Source organism: Notechis scutatus, chromosome 2 (assembly GCF_049901735.1).
Source record: "Notechis scutatus isolate UNSWTSFEM ecotype Mainland chromosome 2, rNotScu1.2, whole genome shotgun sequence".
Classification (NCBI taxonomy): Eukaryota; Metazoa; Chordata; class Lepidosauria; order Squamata; family Elapidae; genus Notechis; species Notechis scutatus.
Genome location: NC_142010.1, coordinates 4,744,475 through 4,766,778, shown reverse-complemented (window position 1 = coordinate 4,766,778; position 22,304 = coordinate 4,744,475). Strand labels below are relative to the sequence as shown.

The 22,304-nt window shown below is 45.0% G+C and overlaps 1 protein-coding gene across 9 annotated transcripts in view; it reads left to right on the top strand.

The window, feature by feature from the left end:
• TNXB (tenascin XB) overlaps positions 1–20,468 on the top strand; it is a 138,155-nt gene extending 117,687 nt beyond the window's left edge. For all 9 annotated transcript variants that reach the window (XM_087952867.1, XM_087952866.1, XM_087952865.1 and 6 more), the window contains 6 exons: positions 2,805–2,937; positions 3,316–3,467; positions 5,500–5,596; positions 8,742–8,903; positions 12,491–12,654; positions 16,252–20,468. In XM_087952867.1, coding sequence (XP_087808993.1) covers positions 2,805–2,937; positions 3,316–3,467; positions 5,500–5,596; positions 8,742–8,903; positions 12,491–12,654; positions 16,252–16,350 — 807 coding nt within the window. In that variant the 3' untranslated portion in view covers positions 16,351–20,468. The remainder of the gene's footprint in view (positions 1–2,804; positions 2,938–3,315; positions 3,468–5,499; positions 5,597–8,741; positions 8,904–12,490; positions 12,655–16,251) is intronic.
• The last annotated feature ends 1,836 nt before the right edge of the window (positions 20,469–22,304 follow it).

The window sequence follows — 22,304 nt, the reverse complement described above, 5'->3', positions numbered from 1 at the left end:
TAGGAGTGGCAGCCAAGTTGGTTGACCTTGGACCCATTCCTTCCCCTCTCCGTCCAAATTAAGTGATAAGACGGCTGCTGAAGGACAAATCCCTTGTCTGTTTATCTCTCGGTCTGTCTTGAGAATTTATAAGGCCATCTAGCACAACCAAAGAATTCTGGGCAAGCTGACAAGGCATCAAGGCAAAAAATAAAAAATAAAATAAACACCATGCAAGTGAAAACAAGGAAACAAGGATAAAAATAGCCAACTCCTTGATCAGCCCCCAATTATTTTTTCCTTCTTTTCATTTTTGTTTCTTTGATGTTGTGTCTTTGTGTCCGTGAAAGCCGCCTTGAGTCGCCATGTGCGAGTAGGCGACAGTATAAAATTTATAAATAAATAAAAATAAATAAGATAAAACGCACAGACTGGGCTCTGCTTACATCCTGGCCCCAAAACCTCTGGTTTTGAAAGTTTTATGGCTACCCAAAAGGGTTGCATTAAATTACGCCCATAATCTTGATATTTTTTTAAAAAATCCACCTCTTTCTTGCATATGCTCCCAGTTGAAAGAAACTCCTTCGTAGTGCAAGCTAGTTTATATTTTATGTTCTGTGGCAAATGAAGGTAAACACACGTGTCCCAGGATAATGTTGCCAGATCCAATCGGAATCAATCACTGGAACCAAAAGGTTTCAAGCTTTCAGGCTTGTGTTGGAGCCCATCATCAGGGAACAATCTCTCTCTCCAGCATGTTGTATTTATATGGTAGGAGTCTGGAGAGGACTCGGACGAGGGTCCTGCGTCCAATGCAAGGATGGGGCCAGGACCATCTGGGAGTGGGGTGCTGCCTTTGGAGCCTTCGGAGTCTGGCAGCAGCGAGGCAGAGGACCCAGGGGAGCCTGTTCCCAGTGCGCGTATACACAGAGCTGCTAGAAGGCGAGAGCAGCTGAAACAGAAGGGGCGACTCAGGAGTAAGGCTGGGAGGTGATTGCCCCTCCCATAAGGGATAAAAGTCAGACATCAATGAGGAACACTTGAAGGAAGCAAAGTAGTTCAATAGATTCCGAGTCCTTCTTGAAGCTCTGTGTACTCTGGTTGGTTTTTTCTGGTACTTTGGTTGGTTTCTGTTATAATTTAATTGGATATTTCTGTTTTTGGCAGCATTCCACAGCACCGAAAGGCATGTGTGTATCTTGGGGCACTGTTTAAGATTAGTTCTGGTTGGGAATGAAAGCAATTCCCAGGGTTGCAATAAAATAGGTTTTGCTTTTGAAACAAGTTTGTGTTTAATTACGTTTGATGAAGCCCGGGTCAGAACAGGTACCTGATTGTATTTTGTTTTTAGTTGTTAGTTAGGGTGTTGATAGTTGGCTGTTCAGTCATTGATTGTTGTTTCCTTGTGCCACTGCACTCTTGGCTCCTAAGTACCTGATGAGCTGATTGTAAATCAGCACTCCTGTTGATTGATAAGGACCCCGCTTCCCAGTCTTCAATAATTTCTCTGGCTGTTTCTGTCCCTGCTCAGCCAACAATTGTTGTAACTGCAAAATTCAATGCATGTCCTTGTTCACTGCAGTGTGAGGTTACCAATGAGTTGAGGTCTCCTTTATGTTCTATGCTCTAGTTCATTGGTGGAACAGGCTGACTTGGAAAGTAAGGTCTTTTACTTTGCCGTGGGTTGTAGTTAAGTAGCATATCTTTCTAGATTATTAGAAAAGCAGACTTTGAGTAGGAGTTGGATTAGATGACGTTTACTATTGTGTTTCCCCCAAAATAACACCCTGTTTTATACCTCTTTGCCACCAAAAAAGGCAGCAGGTCTTATTTTCAGGGGATGTCATCCACTGACTAACCTCACTTTGTGCGTGTCGCTCCTGGCCTCCTTTTCGCTGCCAGAGGCCTTCAGAAACTTCTTCTGCGGCTGGCAAGGCTTTCCTGAAGGCCTCTGCAGTCGATAACAGAACTCCGGATCAATCCACAGCTTTGTTATCAGCTACAGAGGCCTTGAGGAAAGCCTTGCCAGCCTTGCCAGCTGCAGAAGTAATGGGCTGGCAAGGCAGGTGTTGGGGTGTGTGAGGCCTGGCTACAACTGTCCAAAGATAAGTAGTAAGGCAGCTCCATCCCCTCCATCCCCACCCTAGCTTATTTTTTACCCATGCACTCTGGAGTGGGCAGGATCTTAATTAGGGCTTATTTTGGGAGTAGGGCTTACATTGGGTGCACGTGTAAAAATCAAGCTAGGACTTACTTTCAGGGTAGGTCGTATTTTGGGGAAAACAGGGTATCCCTTCCATGTTCTAATAGAAAAGAATATTTGTAGCTCAGGGTTGAGCTCTAGTGCCCTCTTTGGTGCCCTCCGATTGTGGTTGTTTTCTTGCAAACGTTTCATTCCCTGACTAGACAACATCATCAGTGTACTGATGACATTAACTAGTTGGGAAATGTAACATCTGCAAGGAAACAACCAAGCTTAGAAAGCATCGAAGATCCCAACTCTCCATGTTGTATTATTATGGGAAATATTTAATATATCATCTATGGAGATTCTCAGTCATCCAAGTCGTGGTTTGTCCCAAAGGTGCTTTTTCAAGAGGCAACTGGACTGTCTGTTTTTTTTTCTTTGAAGATGTTCAGAGCTGAAGAAGCCTCTTGGATGAGAAGTGAAATGTCTTCAAAGAAAAAAAACAAAAAGTCCAGTTGCCTCTTGAAAAAGCACCTTTGGAACATGGAGAACATATATTGTTCTCTATATAGCTACAACTCAAAGCCCTTATATATTGCTGGCCTAAATTTTCCCGCCTTTATTTTGTTCTCCACAGGAGATACCTCTGGATGCTTCCGTCACTTCATACGAACTTCAAGATCTGATTCCTTCAAGCCGGTACCAGGTCCAAGTCCAGGCAGTGAGGAGGGGCACACCAACAGCTCCCATCTCCACGTCCTTCACCACTGGTAATAACACTATGTTAGGAATATAAGTCACCTAACAGGTATTCGGGTTAGAAATATATAAACCAGGATAAACATTTTAGTACTATATCTTTAAGGGAATGCAAGAGCATGCAATTGGGTGTGGTTTCTCAAACAGCCATAAGATGGAGCCAGAAACCTGGGTTGTTTTAGTCTTAGTCTCAGAAGAGAGTGTGTCTGAGTGTGTATTTCTCTTTCCTTCTGTTGGAAAGTATTACCGTTGTTCCATTTCTTCTAACGGGGAATTACCTCAACACACTATATGTCTATGTTTGAGACAGACCAGCTGTGGTCCTTTGGGGCTCCCTAAAGACCAAAACCCTGAATGGATCCAGTGATCACCCTTTCTTTCTTGACCAGGGCACCTGACATACCCGTTCCCTCGGGACTGCTCGGAAGAAATCCAGAATGGGCCAGGAGCTTCACGAGTAACAACAATTTATCTAGGGGGCAACCAGGAACGTCCCTTGAGGGTGTTCTGTGACATGGAGACAGATGGAGGAGGCTGGATTGTGAGTGTGAACAGTATGGTTCGGTTGGTGATGGTCAAACTGTAGTTGCTTGAAAAAGAATCCTGGTTTCCTCCAGCCATGATTTCATGTGTGCCGTTTTTTCAGCCACAGACATTGGCAGTTGAAGAATTTTAAATGGTGGGTGGTGTTAATGAAGGGAAACAAATAGAAGTCTTTAAAGCAGCATCTTTCCCCAATTTCTCCAGATTTGTCAGACAATAGAATTTAAGTTAAATGTAGAGAAGAATAAAAGTCTTAGGCAAGAGAAACCAAAAGTACACATATAGACTGGGTGAAACCAGGCTCAATAGCAGTAACTGTGAGAGGGATCTTGGAGTCTTAGTGGACAACCAGCTAAATATGAGCCAGCAGTTTGCAGCAGCAGCCAAAAAAGCGAATGCAATCCTAAATTGTATTAACTGAGGGATACATTCGGGAACAAGTGAGGTACTAATACCACTCTATAAAGCCTCAGTATGACCACACCTAGAATACTGCATCCGGTTTTGGTCACCACATTATAAAAAAGATGTTGAGACTCTAGAAAAAGTAGAGAAGAGCAACCAGGATGATTAGGGGTTTGGAGGCTAAAACATAAACGGTTACAAGTACTCGACATGGCTAGTCTAGTGAAGAGAAGGACCAGGAGAGACATGATAGCAGCCTTCCAATATTTGAGGGGCTGCCACAGAGAGGAAGGGGTCAAGCTATTTTCTAAAGCGCCCGAAGGCCAGACAAGGAATAATGGATGGAAACTGACCAAGGAGAGATTCAACCTAGAAATAAGGAGACATTTTCTGATCGTGAGAACAATCAACCAATGGAACAGCTTGCCCTTGGAAGTTGTAGGAGCTTCATCACTGGAGGCTTTCAAGAAGAGACTGGACTGCCATTCGTCAGAAATGGTGTAGGGTCTCCTGCCTGGGTGGGGTTTTGGACTGGAAGACTTACAAGTCCCTTCCAACTCTGTAAATCTGTCTGTTAGATCCCATCATCCATAGCCAACATGCTATTCTTAGAAAGTGGTCATTTTGAGCCAAGAGATGTAGAAAGTGCCAGGTTAGACAAGGGCATTCTAGGGCAGAATTTTTCCAAGTTTAAAATGTGTGGGCTTTCAACTCTTAGAATTCCCCAGCTGGCACAATTCTGGGAGTTAAAAGTCCACAAATCTTAAAGTAGCCAAGGTGGGAAAACTCTGCTCTGGTGTTTATACCTGCAGAAGTCCTTGTGAAGTTGTGGGACATGGAACCACAATAGCGCCAACTTTTTACGGGTCAAGGGAGACCAAGCAACAAACCAGAAACCTGGCACAAGTTCTGTCCCTCACTTATTTGGGTGCAATGTTGTGACTCACATGTGAAAGGGTCAAACATGCATACTGATGTTAAGATGTATGTTTCATAATCTGACATATGTAGATGTTTCTCTATATTGAGAAAAATTGTCCCAAAGGTGCTTTTTCAAGAGGCAACTGAACTTTCTGGGTTTTTTTGGGGAAGATGTTTCACTTCTCATCCAAGAAGCTTCTTCAGCTCCAACTGTCCGGTGGATAATTGAAGGATTTATATTCCTTGTGGACCGCTAGTCATTTGCATTCTTTTAGAGAGCTGTTGAGGCCACTTGGGGGTTTATCTCTGTCGTCAGGGCCACCTGAGTGGTGTGAAGCTTTCTTGGAACGGCTGAGAGGACTCTCTAAAAGGATGCAAATGACCAGATGTCTGCAAGGACTATAAATCCTTCCATTCCCCACCAGCCAGCCAGAACTGAAGAAGCTTCTTGGATGAGAAGTGAAATGTCTTCAAAGAAAAACCAGAAAGTCCAGTTGCCTCTTGAAAAAAAAGCACCTTTGGGACAACCATGACCTGGATAACTGAGAATCTCCATAAGACATTGAGAAAAATTGCTCTCAAAATTACGTAGAAGGACATCTTGGGGTTTCATTGCTTTCTGATATCTGATTACTATCAATTTTCTTTCCTTCATTTCTCCATCGTGGCATCCTCATTCTCCTCTTCCTCCTCCTTCCTCCCAGGTCTTTCAACGTCGGATGAATGGTGAGACGGATTTCTGGCGGGACTGGCAAAATTATGCTCTTGGCTTTGGCAACCTCACCCGGGAATTTTGGCTAGGTAAGTCTATAACGTTGCCTGCGTCTCCTCATCCGTGTAGCCAGATATTTCTATCATTTCGTCCTCCCTGTCCTTTTACAAATTGGAAACTGAGCCCACAGAAGGATAAGGGCTTGTCTCAGCTGAACCTGTTATGTTGTGGGAAAGACAACTCGAGACCAGTTAATCTTTAGTTGCTTTTAATTTTTTCTCTGGAACTGAACAACAACGGAGCCGTGGCAGCCTCTTTTATAGCGGCTGCTCGCGGCTCTTGGCCAATGACGGCTATTCAAGTTTCCCGCCGTCTGGCCAGACCAATCAGAATGGAACATTCAAATATTCAAATATACAACAGAACCCATTTCTGGACTTTATGCTTGAAACAAGGAAAAAAAATGAAGCTTTGAGTCTGACAATCGTGTTACAGAAATGGTTAGCATCACTAAAATAACCGTATGTTGTACTCTACTGAAGCAAAAAAGTTGAAGGTCACTACTTTTTTTCTTTCCCTTTCATCTTATATCCCTCTCCCCTTCTTTACTTTTCTTTATTCTCTCGTAGTCTTTATTTCTATTTGTATTTTATACAACAGGGGTGTCAAACTTGATTTCATCAGGGTTGTGTTTGACCTCAGAGGGTGGGTGAGATCATGGTGGACGTGGTCAGATGTAGGCCTGGCCATGGTAGACATTTGACACAGGCTCAAGATGCATTTTTTTCCTCTTCTCTCTTTCCGCACTTCTTTACTATAACCATTTTCCTATCTCTTCTACCAGATATTACTGGCAAACTTTTATTACCAATTCTTCATACTCCACTAAACTTTTTATTTCTAAATTTATACCCCATTGTTTAATAGTAAATTGCTCTTCCAGGCAGAAAAGCTATTTATACTATTGTATTTTTATGATTCAACTACTAATAAAAAATACAATACCACAAATAAATACATAAATAACACAAACAGAGGTCAATTTCCAGGATAGTAAATAAAAATGGCTGTCAATTATAGATTGTTGATTGTAGATTAAATGTACCTACAGTACGTAAAATCTGACATTAAACTGTAGCATTAACATAGGACATTGCTTGTTTTCTGTTCAGATCAGGCACTTACTTGAGGCCACATAATTGTAATCCAGTCCAATCTAGTCCCTCCTGCAGCACTCTGCCAGCCGAAAACGGGCTGTGTGGAGACACCGTGTGGATTCCGCGTGGCCTGTTTATGGCCTCCCCAGCCTCCTGTAGCACTCTGCCGGCTGAAAATGTTTTTGGTTGGCACAGTGTTGCTGTAGGTTGTGGAGGCCAAAAACAGACAGCATGGGGGCCACACGTGGGGGCCCCCGTGGCCCATTTTGGCTGGCATAGGCACCGCGGGTCGGTCCTTTGATATTTCCAGGATTTAAGCATCCCGATGGGCCGAATCCAGCCCACGGGCCTGGAGTTTGACATCCCTGTTATACAATAGTAAACTTTATTTTTTTTAAAAAAAAAAGTAGAAATGATAATAAGGCTGTACTAACTTTCACAGTTGTATACCAGTTCCATAAGGGTTCCGCTTGTAAGAGTCACTCCTGCTTTAACCTCCTTCCAAAGATTGATTGATTATCAAATTGTTCCATGGTGACCACATAGATCGATTCTCTCTCCAGGATGATGTGTCCCCAACCTGGGGACTCTTCCAATGGTGTCCTCATTATTAGGCCCAGTACTCTTCAATATCTTCATTAATGACTTTGATGAGGGAATAGAAGGGGGACTTAACCAAATTTGCAGATGATACTAAGCTGGCAGGAATAGCTAACACCCAAGAAGATAGGCTCAAGATCCAGATGGACCTTGACAGACTAGAACACTGGGCTGCATCTAACAAAATGAAATTCAATGTAGAGAAAAGTAAAGTCCTACACTTAGGCAAGAAAAAACTAAAAGTAAACATATAGACTGGGTGAAACCAGGCTCAATAGCAGTAACTGTGAGAGGGATCTTGGAGTCTTAGTGGACAACCAGCTAAATATAAGCTAACAGTGTGCAGCGGCAGCCAAAAAAGCGAATGCAATCCTAAGTTGCATTAACAGAGGAATGCAATCAAGATCAAGTGAGGTACTAATACCACTCTATAAAGCCTTAGTAAGACCACACCTAGAGTACTGCATCCAGTTTTGGTCACCACATTATAAAAAAGATGTTGAGACTCTAGAAAAATATGCAAAGAAGAGCAACCAGGATTAGAGGACTGGAGACTAAAACATATGAAGAACGATTACAGGAACTAACTTGGCTAATCTAGTGAAGAGAAGGAGCAGGAAAGACATGATAGCAGTCTTCCAATATCTGAGAGGATGCCACAGAGAGGAAGGGGTTGGGCTATTTTCTAAAGCACCTGTAGGCCAGACAAGGAATAATGGATGGAAACTGAACCAGGAGAGATTCAACATGGAAATAAGGAGAAACTTTCTGACAGGGAGAACAATCAACCCATGGAACAGCTTTGCCTTCAGAAGTTGTGGGAGTTTCAGCACTTGAGACTTTCAAGAAGAGATTGGACTGCCATCTGTCAGCAATGGTGTAGGGTCTCCTGCTTGGGAGGGAGGGTTAGACTAAATGACCTACAACAGTGGTCCCCAACCACGGGCCCGGACCGGTACGGTCCGTGGATCATTTTTTACCGGGCCGCAAAGAAGTGGGCGCCACCATCTTGTTTCAACGGCGCTTGAGAAAGTGCTTCTGGGTGAGCTTGTCGGTTGTCAGTTGAAAGCGGCATTTGGGTGCTGAAAGAATCCTCGCGCCTTAGTTTCGTCGAGGGGGCGGCCGAACGAAACTAAGGCGTGAGGATTCTTTCAGCACCAAGGCAAGGCGAGCCGAGCGACCGTCCCGAAGCCGTCCCGAAGCCCATCAACAAAGGTAAAAGGAGGAGTTGAAGGTGGCGGGGAGAAGCGGGGACGGCTGGCTGGCCGGTCGCTCGGCTCGCCTTGCCTTGGTTGTGCGTGCTGATGCCGGTACCGGTCCGTGGATAATTTTGTGATGCCGGTACCAGGCCGTGGTACAAAAAAGGTTGGGGGCCACTGACCTACAAGGTCCCTTTCAACTCTGTTAACCTGAATGACATGCAACTGAGCCTGTCCTTCAGAAGACTCATCCTCGCTTTTTCCTCTTTGGATTCCAGGAAACAATGCTCTGCACCAGCTGACCTCTTCAGGGGACTACGAGCTACGCGTGGATCTCCGTGCCGGGGATGAGTCTGTCTACGCCACCTATCAGAACTTCCGTGTGGACCCTCCAGCTGACCATTACCGCCTGCACCTGGGCAGTTACCAGGGCACAGCTGGTGAGCAGAGCTGTGGGACGCTGTGTCAGGATTCCAAGTAATATGTCCACAACAATGAGAACTCCGAGGCAGGCATTGTCAACTCATAAAACGTTTCTATGCCCGTTTTATAGTTGCTAACAGAGAGAGGCGGGTGGGGGGAGGAAAGGAGTTTGAAAGAGCAGTGCAGCAGTTCGGAATTGAAAGTGCATTCCATTCATATCTTGCAAAGATTCTAACAAAGCTACTGGGATTTCTGCCGCGCAAATCTCTCATTGGAGAACATGATTGATGACTCTTGGCTATGAATGTGTTTCGTTGGAGAATATGAATTTGGATACACCCAGAAGGGTGGGGGAAAACCAGGGTCAAGAGTGACAGTGAATTGCGTGTCTCAGAATCGGCTACACACAGGTCATACCGGACATATTAGCTCCTAATAAGTCCTCCGGAGTTTTTGAAGCTTGGCTCGAAGCTCATGATTTAATTGTCAGGGCTCCGACAGTTACCTCCGTTTTAATCATGACTCTCAAATCCAATGGTGGGGTTCAATTTTGTTTACTACTGGTTCTATAGGTGTGGCTTGGTGGGCATGACAGGGGAAGGATACTGTAAAATCTCCAGTCAGAGATGGCATTTGCCGGTTCTCCGAACTACTCAAAATTTCTGCTACTGGTTCTCCAGAACTGGTCAGAACCTGCTGAATATCACCTCTGCTCTAACCAAACTTCCAAAACTTAAAAAAAAAAAGATTTATTGGGAGTAAACATGCCGGCACTGCCTGGGTGTAGCTGACTCTGAGACACATTATTCATTGTCACCCTTGACCCTGGTTTCCCCCACCCCACCCCCGGGGTGTATCATAATTCATATTCTCCAATGGGACACATCCATAGCCAAGAGTCATCAATCATACTCTCCAGTTAGAATTTTGCACAACAAAAACTTCGGTCACCTAGGAACTATCTTTGAAAACATTTATGGAATGCAAGCTGCCACACTGCTCCCCCTTTCCCTTTCTGTTGGCAACTCTAAAACGACCATAGAAATATTTTATGAGTTGACATTAATTAGGGCCACTGCCGGAATCCTGACAGGCATCTTTCTCAAAGAACAATTTATTGGGACATGTCATATGGGCACAAAAACCGGTTCCACTGATTTTCACCTAATTAAAAGTAAAAGTTTTGTCACTTCCCCCTGGTCAGATGACAGACGATCCCACCCTTCTCCTGCCGAACACCTGCACGAATGTCCTAGGTTCCCAGCGGAAAGAATTTTATTTGGGCTACAACATGCCAACTATCTCTACCGCCTCCCTCCTTCAAGCTCCAGGCTGTGTCAGCACTGAAGCAAAGAAAATAAAATGGCTGCAGTCAGGCCAACTTCAGGGTTGACACTGTGATTGAAATCAGCAGGGAAACGAAGCAGCTTAAAGAGATTGCTTTCTAGATTCTCTTCTCATGGGCCCTGATTGACAGGTTTCCTCATCCTTTCCGCCTTCCACCTTTGCCGGGAAAGCAAGCACCAGTCTTGTTCCTTTTTGTGGGGGGAAATCTTCCATCTGCAGGTGGGCCTCGACTTACGACCTCAATGGAATCCCCAAATTTCTGTCGTGAAGTGTGACATTGGTGAAGTGAGCTTTGCCCCATTTTACGACCTTTCCAGACACAATTGCTAAGTGAATCTCCGCAAGTTGTTAAGCAAGGGACCCAGTTGTTCAGTGAATTCAGGCTTCCCCATTGACTTTGCCAGTCAGAGGGTCGCAAAAGGTGATCACATGACCTTGGGACGCAGCAACGGTCATAAGTCTGAGTCCAGTTGCTGAGCATCTGAATGTTGATCCCATGATCAGGGGCAATGCTACAATAGGCCGTAAGTGTGAAAAATGGCCGTAAGTCACTTTTTTCAGTGCCGTTGTCACTTTGAACGGTCACTAAATAAATGGTTGTAAGTTGAGCTCTTCCCATGAACATAGAACATATATTGATGTCTTCTAGTCAAGCCCCTTGCTCAAGGCAGGAGACAGTGATGGCGAGCCTTTTTGTTGTGGTGTGCCGAAAGCGCAGGCAAGCTGGCCCCCCACAATGCAATGCACCCTGCCCCACCCCTGCGCATATGCACGCAACATCCCCGCCCCACGTCCTTACCTGCACTGCGCATGCACACACCTCCCAGCTGATTTTTGGCCCATTTGAAACCGTTTTCACCCTCCCGGAGGCTCAAAGGAAGCCTCTGCAGCCTTGGGAGGCTGAAAAACGGGCCTTCCGGAAATACAGAAGTATCCGTTTTCGCCCTCGGGAGGGCCTCTGGAGCCCAGGGGAGGCCATTTTCACCCTCCCGGAGTCTCAAGGGAAGCCTCGGTAGCCTCAGGAGGCTGAAAACAGGCCCATTTCGGTACTTCCGGTATTCCCGGAAGGCCAGTTTTTCAGCCTCCCGAGACTGCAGAGGCTTCCCTCAAGCCACCGAGAGGGCGAACACAGCCTCAAACTGGCCGAAATTCAGCTGGGAGGCAAGCGCCTGCACAGTGCAGGTAAGTTTGACTGGAGCTCGCGTGCCCGCACAAATGTCTCTGCATGCACCTGCGGCATGTGTGCCATAGGTTCGCTATCACGGCTTTATACCATCCCAGTCCAAAGGTTGTCCAGTCTATTCTTGAAAACCTGCCATTGGTAGAATACCCTATGGAAAGGCCCTGAGTGAATACATACGCATACATGCGTAGATGGGGTGTTAGAAATATGGGAAGGACTAGAATCCTCAGATCTGAGTTTTAGGAGTAAGGTTTTAGGAGTGGGAAATGATGGGAAAACCGTGTCTTGACTTGAGTTACCACCATTCAAAGAGCAAAGCTTTGGAGATGGATTCTACATAAGCCCTGACCATTCACCCCCCCCCCAAGGGTTATTAGCCAAGCACCCAAATGAATGTCAATGAATACTTCAGCTTCAACCATAACAATACAAGAGCAAACAATAGATACAAACTCAAGGTAAACCTGATTGCACCAAACTTGATTGCAGGAAATACGACTTCAGCAACAGAGTGGTCAATGTCTGGAATACTCTACCTGACTCTGTGGTTTCTTCCCCAAACCTCAAAAACTTTAACCTTAGACTGTCTACTATTGACCTCACCCCTATCCTAAGAGGTCTGTAGGGGGCGGGCATAAGCGCACCAACATGCCTACCGTCCATGTCCTATTGTTTCTTTTATTTTTATTTTATTTTTCTTATATGTATCCATGTATTCATAACTATGTTTTTACTTATACCTATTATCTTGTAAGCAATTGACAAACCAAATAAATAAATGAATGAATGAATGAATGAATGAATGAATGAATGAATGAATGAATATGTGATCATGTGATCATGTGACTTGGGGAGTTGCAGCCATTGTTTCTCTCAAAATGGGTTGTAAGTCGATCTGGGGAGGTCCATCATAACTTCGATCAGTCATAGATCAAGGACTACCTGTAGCAGAAGGGATTCACATACACAGGGAAGAAGATAATTCTTGAGAGTCCTTTGTGGGCAGCCCACAATTCAAGAGGTAGGACTGTGGTTGTTTTTCACTCTCACTTTCCCACTTTCTCTTTCACCCAGGTGATGCCTTAAGCTACCACTCAGGGAATGTTTTCTCCACTCGGGACCGGGATCCGAATCGGGTCATCATCCCCTGTGCCATTTCTTACCGTGGGGCATGGTGGTATCGCAACTGCCACTACACCAACCTCAACGGGCTCTACGCTAACAACCGTGATCAACAGGTAATTCCCTCTGTGGGCAGGTGGGATGGAACAAAAAGGTAACCTGTACTTTGGGGAGAGGGGGGGAATGGTGTCATGGTATGTGGGAAAAACCTTGGGAGACTGAGCCAAGAGATGCTACCGAGGGAGCAATCAGATAAGAGACAACATAGCCCTCAGCTCAATAGTGGAGAGGGCAATCGGCTCGGGAGAGACCTTCCCAGTGGTGGTATTCTACCGGTTCAGCCCGGTTCTGCAGAGCCGGTAGCAACGATGAGTAGTGGAGACCAAACCAGTTCTCTCCGCCACTCTGCTGTTGGGCCCACACTCCCGCCTGGGCTCCCATACTCACCTTTATCCTCTGAATTTGAAGCGCAGCTGCTTTGCGCGGCACAGAAGAGTGCCGCTCGGCAGCTGCTGAAGCGACCGCGATCGTGCAGGCTTGCAGGAGGTGAGTTAGAACGCCTCTACGCCTGCGCAAAGTGCACGATTGGCATGCGTGCACGCACAAAGTATGTGCATGCACGCAAAGTGCACCCACTAAGCCACACCCACCAAACCGGTGGTAGAAATATTTGAATCCCACCACTGGACCCTTCCCTATCACTTCTCAGGCTAAAGGAGACAGGGAAGAGCTTTGCAAGATTGATGTCAGCCTCCTGGGGAAAACCCAGATACAAATCACAACAAGATGTGCTACAGTAGTCCTGGACCTACAATCACAATTGAGCCCAAGATTTCTGTTGCTAAGTGAGGCAGCTGTTAAGTGAATTTTGTCCCATTTTTGTGACCTTCCTTGCCACAGCGGTTAAGATGGTCTGGCTTCCCCCGTTGGCTTTGCTTGTCAGAAGGTCGCGAAATGGGATCATGTGATCCTGGGACTCTGCACCCGTCATAAATATGAGTCAGTTGCCAAGCGTCTGAATTTTAACCGTGTGACCCTAGGGATGCTGCAACGGTTGTGAGTGTGAAAAACGTTCCTAAGTCACTTTTTTAATATATGGAATTTCAAGCATACCACGGGGCCTCCAGTTTAACTTTTTTTGACCACAGCCTGCAAGCACTCCTGTTTCCCACTCTTTTAAGTGGGCTCCTTGTCGGGTAGACCTCTTGCTGGGTCACTTTTATTTATTTCTTTTGAAATTTATTTGCCACCCATCTCATGTCAAACGATTGGGTGGCTTAGATCAGGGGTCGCCAACCTTTTGGACCTCAGGGACCACCAAACTCATAATTTTAAATCCCAGGGACCACTTACTGATTCTGTAGGCGTGGCCTAATTTGTGGGTGTGGCTTGGTGGTCATGTGACTGGTTGGGCATGGCTTGTATGTAAATATTATAAATATTTATAGAAATATTGAATTTTTTATAAAAAAGAGCACCTTTTACCCAAAAGCAGGCAAAGCAGGCAGGCAGATTAAGTTGATTACAGAATCACAGATTCATTCAGAGATCTATCTATCTGCCATCGGCCAGTTCAGTCTGTCACATAAAATTTGCTTGCAAGCAAACTCACAAAATTAACTCACAACACACCATGTATGTAAATATTGATTTTTTTATTTAAAAAAAGAGCAAGTTTTACCCCAAATCAGGGAAAACAGGCAGGCAGATTGAGTTGCTCACAGAATCATTCAGTGATCTATCTATCTGCCATCGGCTAGCTCAGTCTGTCACATAAAATTTGCTTGTCAAGAGTCTGCACTGAATAATAGAACCTTCAATTCCTAAAGGAGGTTCGGCTGTGCTTAAAAGCAGCGCCAAAGATCCAAAGACTAGCTAGAAAGCAAGAAATCCAACCATTTCCTGCTTCCTAGCTAATCTAAATCTCCTGGCACAGCAGAACAGCTGATGGTCGGAAAAATAGCAATTTAGCAGGCAAGTTTGCTGGGTAAGGAGTGAGTAGGCGGGGAGGGTTCCCGCGGGCCATGTGGGCGGCACAGCCTTGTGTTTCTGCGCAGCCTGGATTAATTGCTTTGGGGGGTGTGCTCTGGGGGTGAGATTTCTCTGCGGCCCACCAAAATTTTCTTGCGGCCCACACCGGTTGGCAACTGCTGGCTTATAGCATAGAGGTACAATCAATCTCAAAGTGCACTTATGCTGTTGCAACCATTATCGCTTCTCAACTTGCCAAGAAACTAGTAGGGAGGGAAAGGTGAGATGGAATGCAGGCTCCAGACTTCAAGAAGAAGAGCCATGAGAGCCAAGGACACATCGGCAGATGTTTGCCAAGACTTTTTCTATAGCAAAATAATGACTCTCCATTGGACAATGTGACCTGCACTAATAGGGTATTGCAACTACTGTATGTGGGTTTGCACGGGAATTAGGTAGAGCTGGTTTTGCCTTCATCGGTGCCAAATGATGTGCTCAATAAAGTTTTGCATTCAGACATCAGAAGATCTCGCATGTGCTTGCTTTGGTTGGGTTTGTCAGTCGGACCGTTGACAGGTAGTCCTCGACTTATAACGGTTCATTTAGTGACCGCTCAAAGTTACAACGGTGCTGAAAAATGTGACTTGGGACCGTTTGTCACACTTACGACCGTTGCAGCATTCCCATGGTCAGGTGATCAAAATTTGGACGCTTAGCCATTGCCTCCCATTTATGACGGTTGCAGTGTCCTGGGGGTCCTGTGATCCCCTTTTGTGACCTCCTGACAAGCAAAGTCAAAGGGGAAGCCAGATCGTAAAATAGGGCAAAATTCACTTGAGAAATGTTCAGGGTTGGGTTGCTACCGGTTCTCCCCGGTTCGGGAAAATCCATAACTAGTTTTATGGCTGACTTGGTGAACCGGTATAAATCCCACCCCTGGCTGGCCCTGCCCACTACACCCTGCTCCTCCCATAGTCTCCATGTGGCCCGTTTGGATGCCAGATAAGTGCAGGGCCCGTACGAAGGCAGATAAATAACAGATAACAGATAATCAGAATTGGAAGGGACCTTGTAGGTCATCTAGTCCAACCCCTCGCCCAAGCGGGAGACCCTACCCCATTTCTGACAGATGGCAGTCCAATCTCTTCTTGAAAGTCTCAAGTGATGGCGCTCCCACAACTTCCGGGGGCAAAGCTGTTCCATTGGTTGATTGTTCTCCCTGTCAGAAACTTTCTCCTTATTTTCAGGTTAAATCTCTCCTTCAGGCTTGGGGAAGGTGACAAACAGGCCTCTTGGAGGCTCCAGAAGGCTGGAAACAGGCCCATTTCCAGCCTCTGGAGGGCCTCCGGAGCCCGTTTTCGCCCTCCCAGAGGCTCGAGGAAAGCCTTTGGAGCCTGGGGGGGGGCAAAAATGCCCCTCCCCCCCACCGTGGTGCAGGAGGCTAGTTAGGCCACTCCCACCATGGCCACACCCACCCAGCAACTGGGCAGAGAACCAGTTACTGATATTTGGGAAGCCCACCCCTGCAAATGTTTCACTTAGCAGCAAAAATGTTGGACTCAATTGTGGTCGTCAGTTGAGGACTACCTGTATGAAACACTTTTACCTCAGTTTCTCTCTCTCTCTCTCTCTTTCTCTGACTTCACTTCTCTTCCTTTGGCAGAAAGGGGAGGAATCTAGATTTTTACAGGTTCGGCTCTGTGTTCCTCACGTATTATCCCCTCTCTTCTCCTCCATTCCAGGGTGTCAACTGGTTTAACTGGAAAGGATTTGAGTTTTCCATTCCTTTCACTGAGATGAAACTGCGGCCCAGCAGCTTCCGCCTATTGCAGCGGTCCTGAGCGGGACGCGGGGATGGACTAAGGGAGAGAGCGGCGGAGGCAAAGCAGCGACAACAGCGGAAAAATCCCAGCAACAAACCCCCTTTTGCAACAGGATACCTCACACCCGGCCTTTGTTCTGCTTTTCTGGCCCATCCTGAGGAAAAAAGAGGAATGTGTCAAAACCAAAGGCGGGGGACGGGAGAAAGAAAAACCTTTGGAGACTTCAGAAGATCCACTTCACTCAAAAGGAAGAGCGAGCTCAGAAATAGAATTTCAGAGGATAAAAGGAATTAATCTGAACATAGGTAGTCCTCCATTTACAACTACTATTGGGAGCAGGATTTTTATTATTAAGCAAGGCGACTATTGAGTCACGGCCAAGTTTATCACGGTTGTTAAGGAATCAGAATTAGAATACTTTATTGGCCAAGTGTGATTGGACACACAAGATCAGGGTAGCTGCAAAGCGAATCATGAGGTCATTCAGCAAATCTAACTTACCCCTCGGACTTTGCTTTGTCGGAAAGATGCGAATGGGGATCTCTGCAGCCATTATAAACACAACGCCGGTTGAGTCCAGCTCCCCAATTTTGACCCCACGAACCGTGGCACAAGGACTGGCTGTCGATCACTTCTTTTTTCAGTGCTGTTGTCATTTGGAAGGGTCACTTAAACAAATGGTTGTAAGTTGAGGACTACCTGTGATTTTTATTTTTATTTTTTATTTTTGTAAAAAAGAGCTTTCAAGAGAGCCAAGAAATCAGATTGGCTGGCAAAACTTCAGCGCCCCCAAAACCCGCTTCCCTTCCCTTCCCCGAGTTCTGGTTCTGGGAATCAAATGACTTTCCAATAGTCCTGATTCTGGCCCCAAATCTCTCCTTCTTGACCCCTTTTTGCTTCTCCTCAGCTCACCTGCTAAAGACTTTTCCCTTCCCTCTCCAGCCTCATTCCCAACCGAGGCTCCATAATTCTTCCTCCTGCAAATGCCATTCAAAATGGAGTTAAAGTCATAAGTGTGTTGGGGAACGCAGCTTGACATAAAAGCACTTTTCACGTTGGTTTGATTTTTTTTCCCCCCATTCCTTTGGTTTCCTGTTGATTTTTTTTCCCCCATTCCTTTTGCCCTCCCCGGGGAAACCTGGTGAACTCAAGCAACAGGCTGTTCTCTCACCCGTAACCTTTTTTGCCTCTCGCTCTGCAAACTTTTCCACCTAAAGGTAAATGATTAGTACCGAAAGGCACAGGTGTGAACCAAACTGGGAGGAAAAAAAATTGCAGAGTGGAACAAGAACTGGAGAAAATTGGAAAGACCCAGTGGTGGGATGCTGCTGGTTTGGAAGCCACGCCTACCTGCCCCCCCCCTGCCCTCTCCTGTCCTATATTTCTGTGTTTTTCAGCTCATCTGATTCACGTAGCGCAGTGGATTTCAGCTGTTTTACGTACCAGGGCTGTCCTAGAAGTTAAGCTTGTAGAGGTCCAAATTGGTGGTTTTTGAATGCTGTGTGCCTCACAGACACCGGTTGTTAAACTGGTTGTAGCCCACCATTGGAAAGATTTCCAATTCATTCTTGCCTTCACAATAATAATAATAATAATATCCCCCCAAAAAATCAACAGGCCAGTTCCTAAATTTTGTATGCTTCCTCTCATTTCCTTATACGAGATTTCAGGGACCGAATCAGGATTAATTCTCACTTAAAAGCCGAGCTTTGAATTTATATAATTTTTCTTTCAAGAAATTCTGGCACATGGAAGCCTGGCATTTTACAGATGGCATGGGTAAATTCTTTTTTCCTTGCGCTAAACTTTCTCCAAGAGTAAAGGATTTGTTTAAAAGTCTGGCCCAAATCCAAGCGGACTCCTTCAGAAAAAAAATAGGAATTTCCTGCCTCCTAGCAGAACCCAAAACCTGGTGATGGGGCACTTCATAGGGAAGAATTGTATTTTGCAGGTTTATAATTTACAATTTTATAATTGTAAGGTATATCATTGTAATGTGTTTTATATTGCAGTGGTTTTTAAACTGGGGACAGTTAACCCCAAACTGATAATTTGATTAATTTAATCCTGGGGTTAATGAAATAATATGTAAATTTTGTTTGAGAGTTGTGGGTCCAGTTTGGGACTACTACTGGTGAGACACTTATATAACAACAGAGTCAGGTCTTTTCTGGGGAGAATGACATTATTCAAGAATAGGAAAAGTGTCATTTGGGCCAAACATTTTAAGAGCCACTGTTCCTTTCCTAACCTGATGCCTTTGTGTGTTGGACTAAGTCCATCCAGAATTAAGAGAAATATTGGTGATATACCTGGAATTGGAGAAAATCTGAGGTGAATGTCAGGATTAGCCAGAATATTCAGGCTAAAATCAGAGAGGCAAATGCAATACAGCTGTGGGAAATGACTTCCCAATTTGATCTTTTAAACGTTTTGTCCATTTCTTGGATCTCTTTAGTGAATTAGACAGACTTCCTTTGAAAGATTAAGAGAGATCAAAATGAGGCATTAGGAGCACACTTTTTAATGATTAATTTACTAATAAGTTAGTACAAAGAACAGATTTTAAATCAGAAGTCCCAGATAGAAAAGAATACTTGAAGCTCAGGATTGAATTGTGGGGTCCTTGATGCCCCCTAAGATTGGTTGTTTTCTTGTAGTGGTTTCATTACCAAATTAGGTAACATCAACTAGCATTGATTACTTGCTTTAGATTACCCAGTTTACATTATCTAGTCCTAGTAGATTACCTAGTTTGCTAATGAAACATATGTAAGAAAACAACCAAGCTCAGACAGCACCAAGGACCCCAGAGTCCTGATTGTACCCAGACAGTGCTAGGATTATAACTTGCAAAGTGGGGACAGAGGGAGAATGCTAATAAAATCCTAATTTCCTGGTTTTTTTTCCCCCTTTCTCAAATAGTTTTAGCTAATTAGACTTCCCTGCAGCCTTCCCAAAATACTAATTATGTCACTGAAGTGTTTCTTTTTCTTCTCTGGAAATGTGGAAATGTTACGGTTGGTCCCATAACTAGATGTTTAGACTGGATTTGGCATTCTAAGACACCTATCAAGTCCTAGCTCGGGTCCTTGGGAAGGAGTCAATAGGTCAGTGGGTGGGATTCACATTTTTTTTACTACCAGTTGTGTGTGTATGGCTTGGTGGGCGTGGCTTGGCTTGGTAGGCACGGCAGGGGAAGGATAGTGTAAAATCCCCACCCCACTAACCTGCTTTCCAGCTCCGTTCTCCTGTACAGGGCAACGAAAGAAGCCCCGGCTGATCAGCTGGGACTCGGGAGGCAGAGAACAGATGGAGGCGGGGCCAGTCAGAGGTGGTATTCTGAACTACTCAAAATTTCCACTACCGGTTCTCCAGAACTGGTCAAAACCTGCTGAATACCACCTCTGCAATAGATGAATTTAAAAAGCCAGATCGAGTCTAAACTTTGGGCTGACTGTACCAACCAACCACAATTCCCCTGCCATCTGATCACAGAGCACAACTGAAGACTTGAACTGTTCAAGAGACGATCTCCAAGACACAAAGGCAAGGCTGGCTCCAGGACAGAAAACTTGGAGAGGAGGATCATGGGATCTGAAGGGGGAGAGAGAGAGTATGTGTTTGATCAGTGACCCAACCAAGACCTTGTCCTCCACGAACCCAGCTTCACAAGGCTCGTCCAGCACCTTTTGGGGCTAACATTTGTGACTTGGGCCAATGCTTTTGTTTGAACTGGGTAAAGATGAGGCGAGCAGATTTGTCGGTTTGGTTCAACACAATGTGGGAACAAAGTTGTGCTTCTCTGGGACTGTGATACTCATCAAGACAAGACACTTGATATTAGAAGCAGGTGGAAGAGTTCGCAAGAAAGTTTTTTCTTCTTCTTCTTTTCTTCTTCTTCTTCTTACGGGACATTAAGGGAACGTTGAAGGTGTCTTTTACAACTTGAGGCGAGGCAGGATATTTGCACAAATTGGGTGGGAGGGAAAGGCAAGCTGTAAAGTATTATTTCTTTATAGGGGGGGAGGAGAATAAAACTCTTCTATAAAAGAAGTGCTTGGGGAGGAAAAGTTATTTTTAGATCATGGGGAAAAGATAATGTTTAAAATAAAAATCAAATATTACAAACAAAAGAGGACTAGTGACGTTCTTCAAAATTTGGTTTGGGTTTTGTTATTTTAATGGCTGCTTATGTTCTGACCCAGGCTTCGTCAAACTTCATGAAATACAAACTTATTTTAAAAGCAAAACCAATTTTAATGCAACGCTGGGAATTACTTGCATTCTCAGCCAGGACTAATTATAAACATTTCCCCCAGATAAGAGTATGCCTTTCAGTGCCGTACAATGTTGCCAAAAAAAAAAAAAAAAGTTCAATTAATTATAACAGAAACCAACCAAAGTACCAGAAAAAAACAACCAGAATACGCAGAGCTTCAAGGAGGTCTCGGAATCTATTGAACTGCTTTGCTTCCTGCAAAGCTCTTCGTCATTGAGGTCTGACTTTTATCCCTTATGGATAAATCACCTCCCAGCCTTACTCCCGAGTCGCCCCTTCTGCTTCAGCTGCTCTCACCTTCTAGCAGCTCTATGCACATGCGCACTGGAAACAGGCTCCCCTGGGTCTTCTGCCTCGCTGCTGGCAGACTCTGAAGGCTCTGAAGATGGTCCTGGCCCCATCCCTGCATCGAATGCAGGACCCTCGTCTGAGTCCTCTCCAGACTCCCTGCCTGGTCCCCTTTCTTCCTCACTATCCGACTCCGCTGCCGTCTGCACCAGCTGCTGGTGAACCACAACAGCTTAGTCTGGTGGAAAACAACTTAGAATTGGTAGTAGCTTTACAACCGAATACGGTGCTTGGTCTTTTGATTCTCATTGAAGAGGGTGAAGTGGAAATGTCCTTAACCTGAATAGGAATTGGTGAGACCTACTACCCTGGAAAGGGTAGATCTGATGTCACCTAGCAAAACATCCCAGAACTGATTGCTTCGGAGTCTTCTCTAATTATTCTCAATAACAAAAGAGTGTTGACTCCAATGTAGTTAAGATTCTGGGCATTTCTCAGTATTATTATCAGCCCACGACAACTTTATGCCAATTCAATTGTGTTGGTCTCATTGTTAACCCTTCTTTTCTGTGGGCCTTTCCCCACTTCTGAGTGCTATCCACCCACCTATCCCTGTTTCTTGAGTCAGCAGAAATTATCTTGGCATAAGGTAGCATTGTCCCAAGGGTGGGATTCTACCAGTTCGCATCTATTCTAAGAAGTTCAGAGAACCGGTTGTTAGAAGAAATTACTGGCCTAATCCTGTAAGGAAGGCAGGAAGGAAACATTCTGGTGTTGCTTACAGAAACTGCCTCTCCGTTAACCCTTATTACATTCTTGCCAGGACTAGACTTCCTGTCTCAGAAACTTCTCTGGAGTTTTTCCCCCTCCTTTGCTGGTACTTTGCTTGTGTGGAGTGACCATTCAAAGTTACAATGGCACTGAAAAAAGTGACTTATGACCAGTTTTCACATTTATGACTATTGCAGCATCCCCACAGTCACGAGAGGCCAGACAAGGAGATGTGTGCCTCAATGTGAGTGATATTGAGTTGGCCACACCCAGCCAATAACATGACCACCAAGCCATGTCCACCCAGTCACATGACCACCAAGCCACACCTACCACCTAAGCCATGCCCACAGAACCGGTGGTTAAAAATTTGAAACCCACCCGTGGTCGAAGACCTCCAAGGTGCTTCCAACTCTGGTGTCCTTCACCAGGACTTTGTACCAGAATTAGCAGTGAGCATTAAAAAGTATAAATGGGTATCAAACAGGCATTCAAAAGCACTTCCTGTTCCTCTCTGGATTGTTTTTAATTTATTTTATTTACAGACCATCTAATTCTCAAACAACTCTATAGGAGACGGCCTAAAAAAGTAGGAGCAGTCTAAAATCAATCATACCAAGCAACAACAATA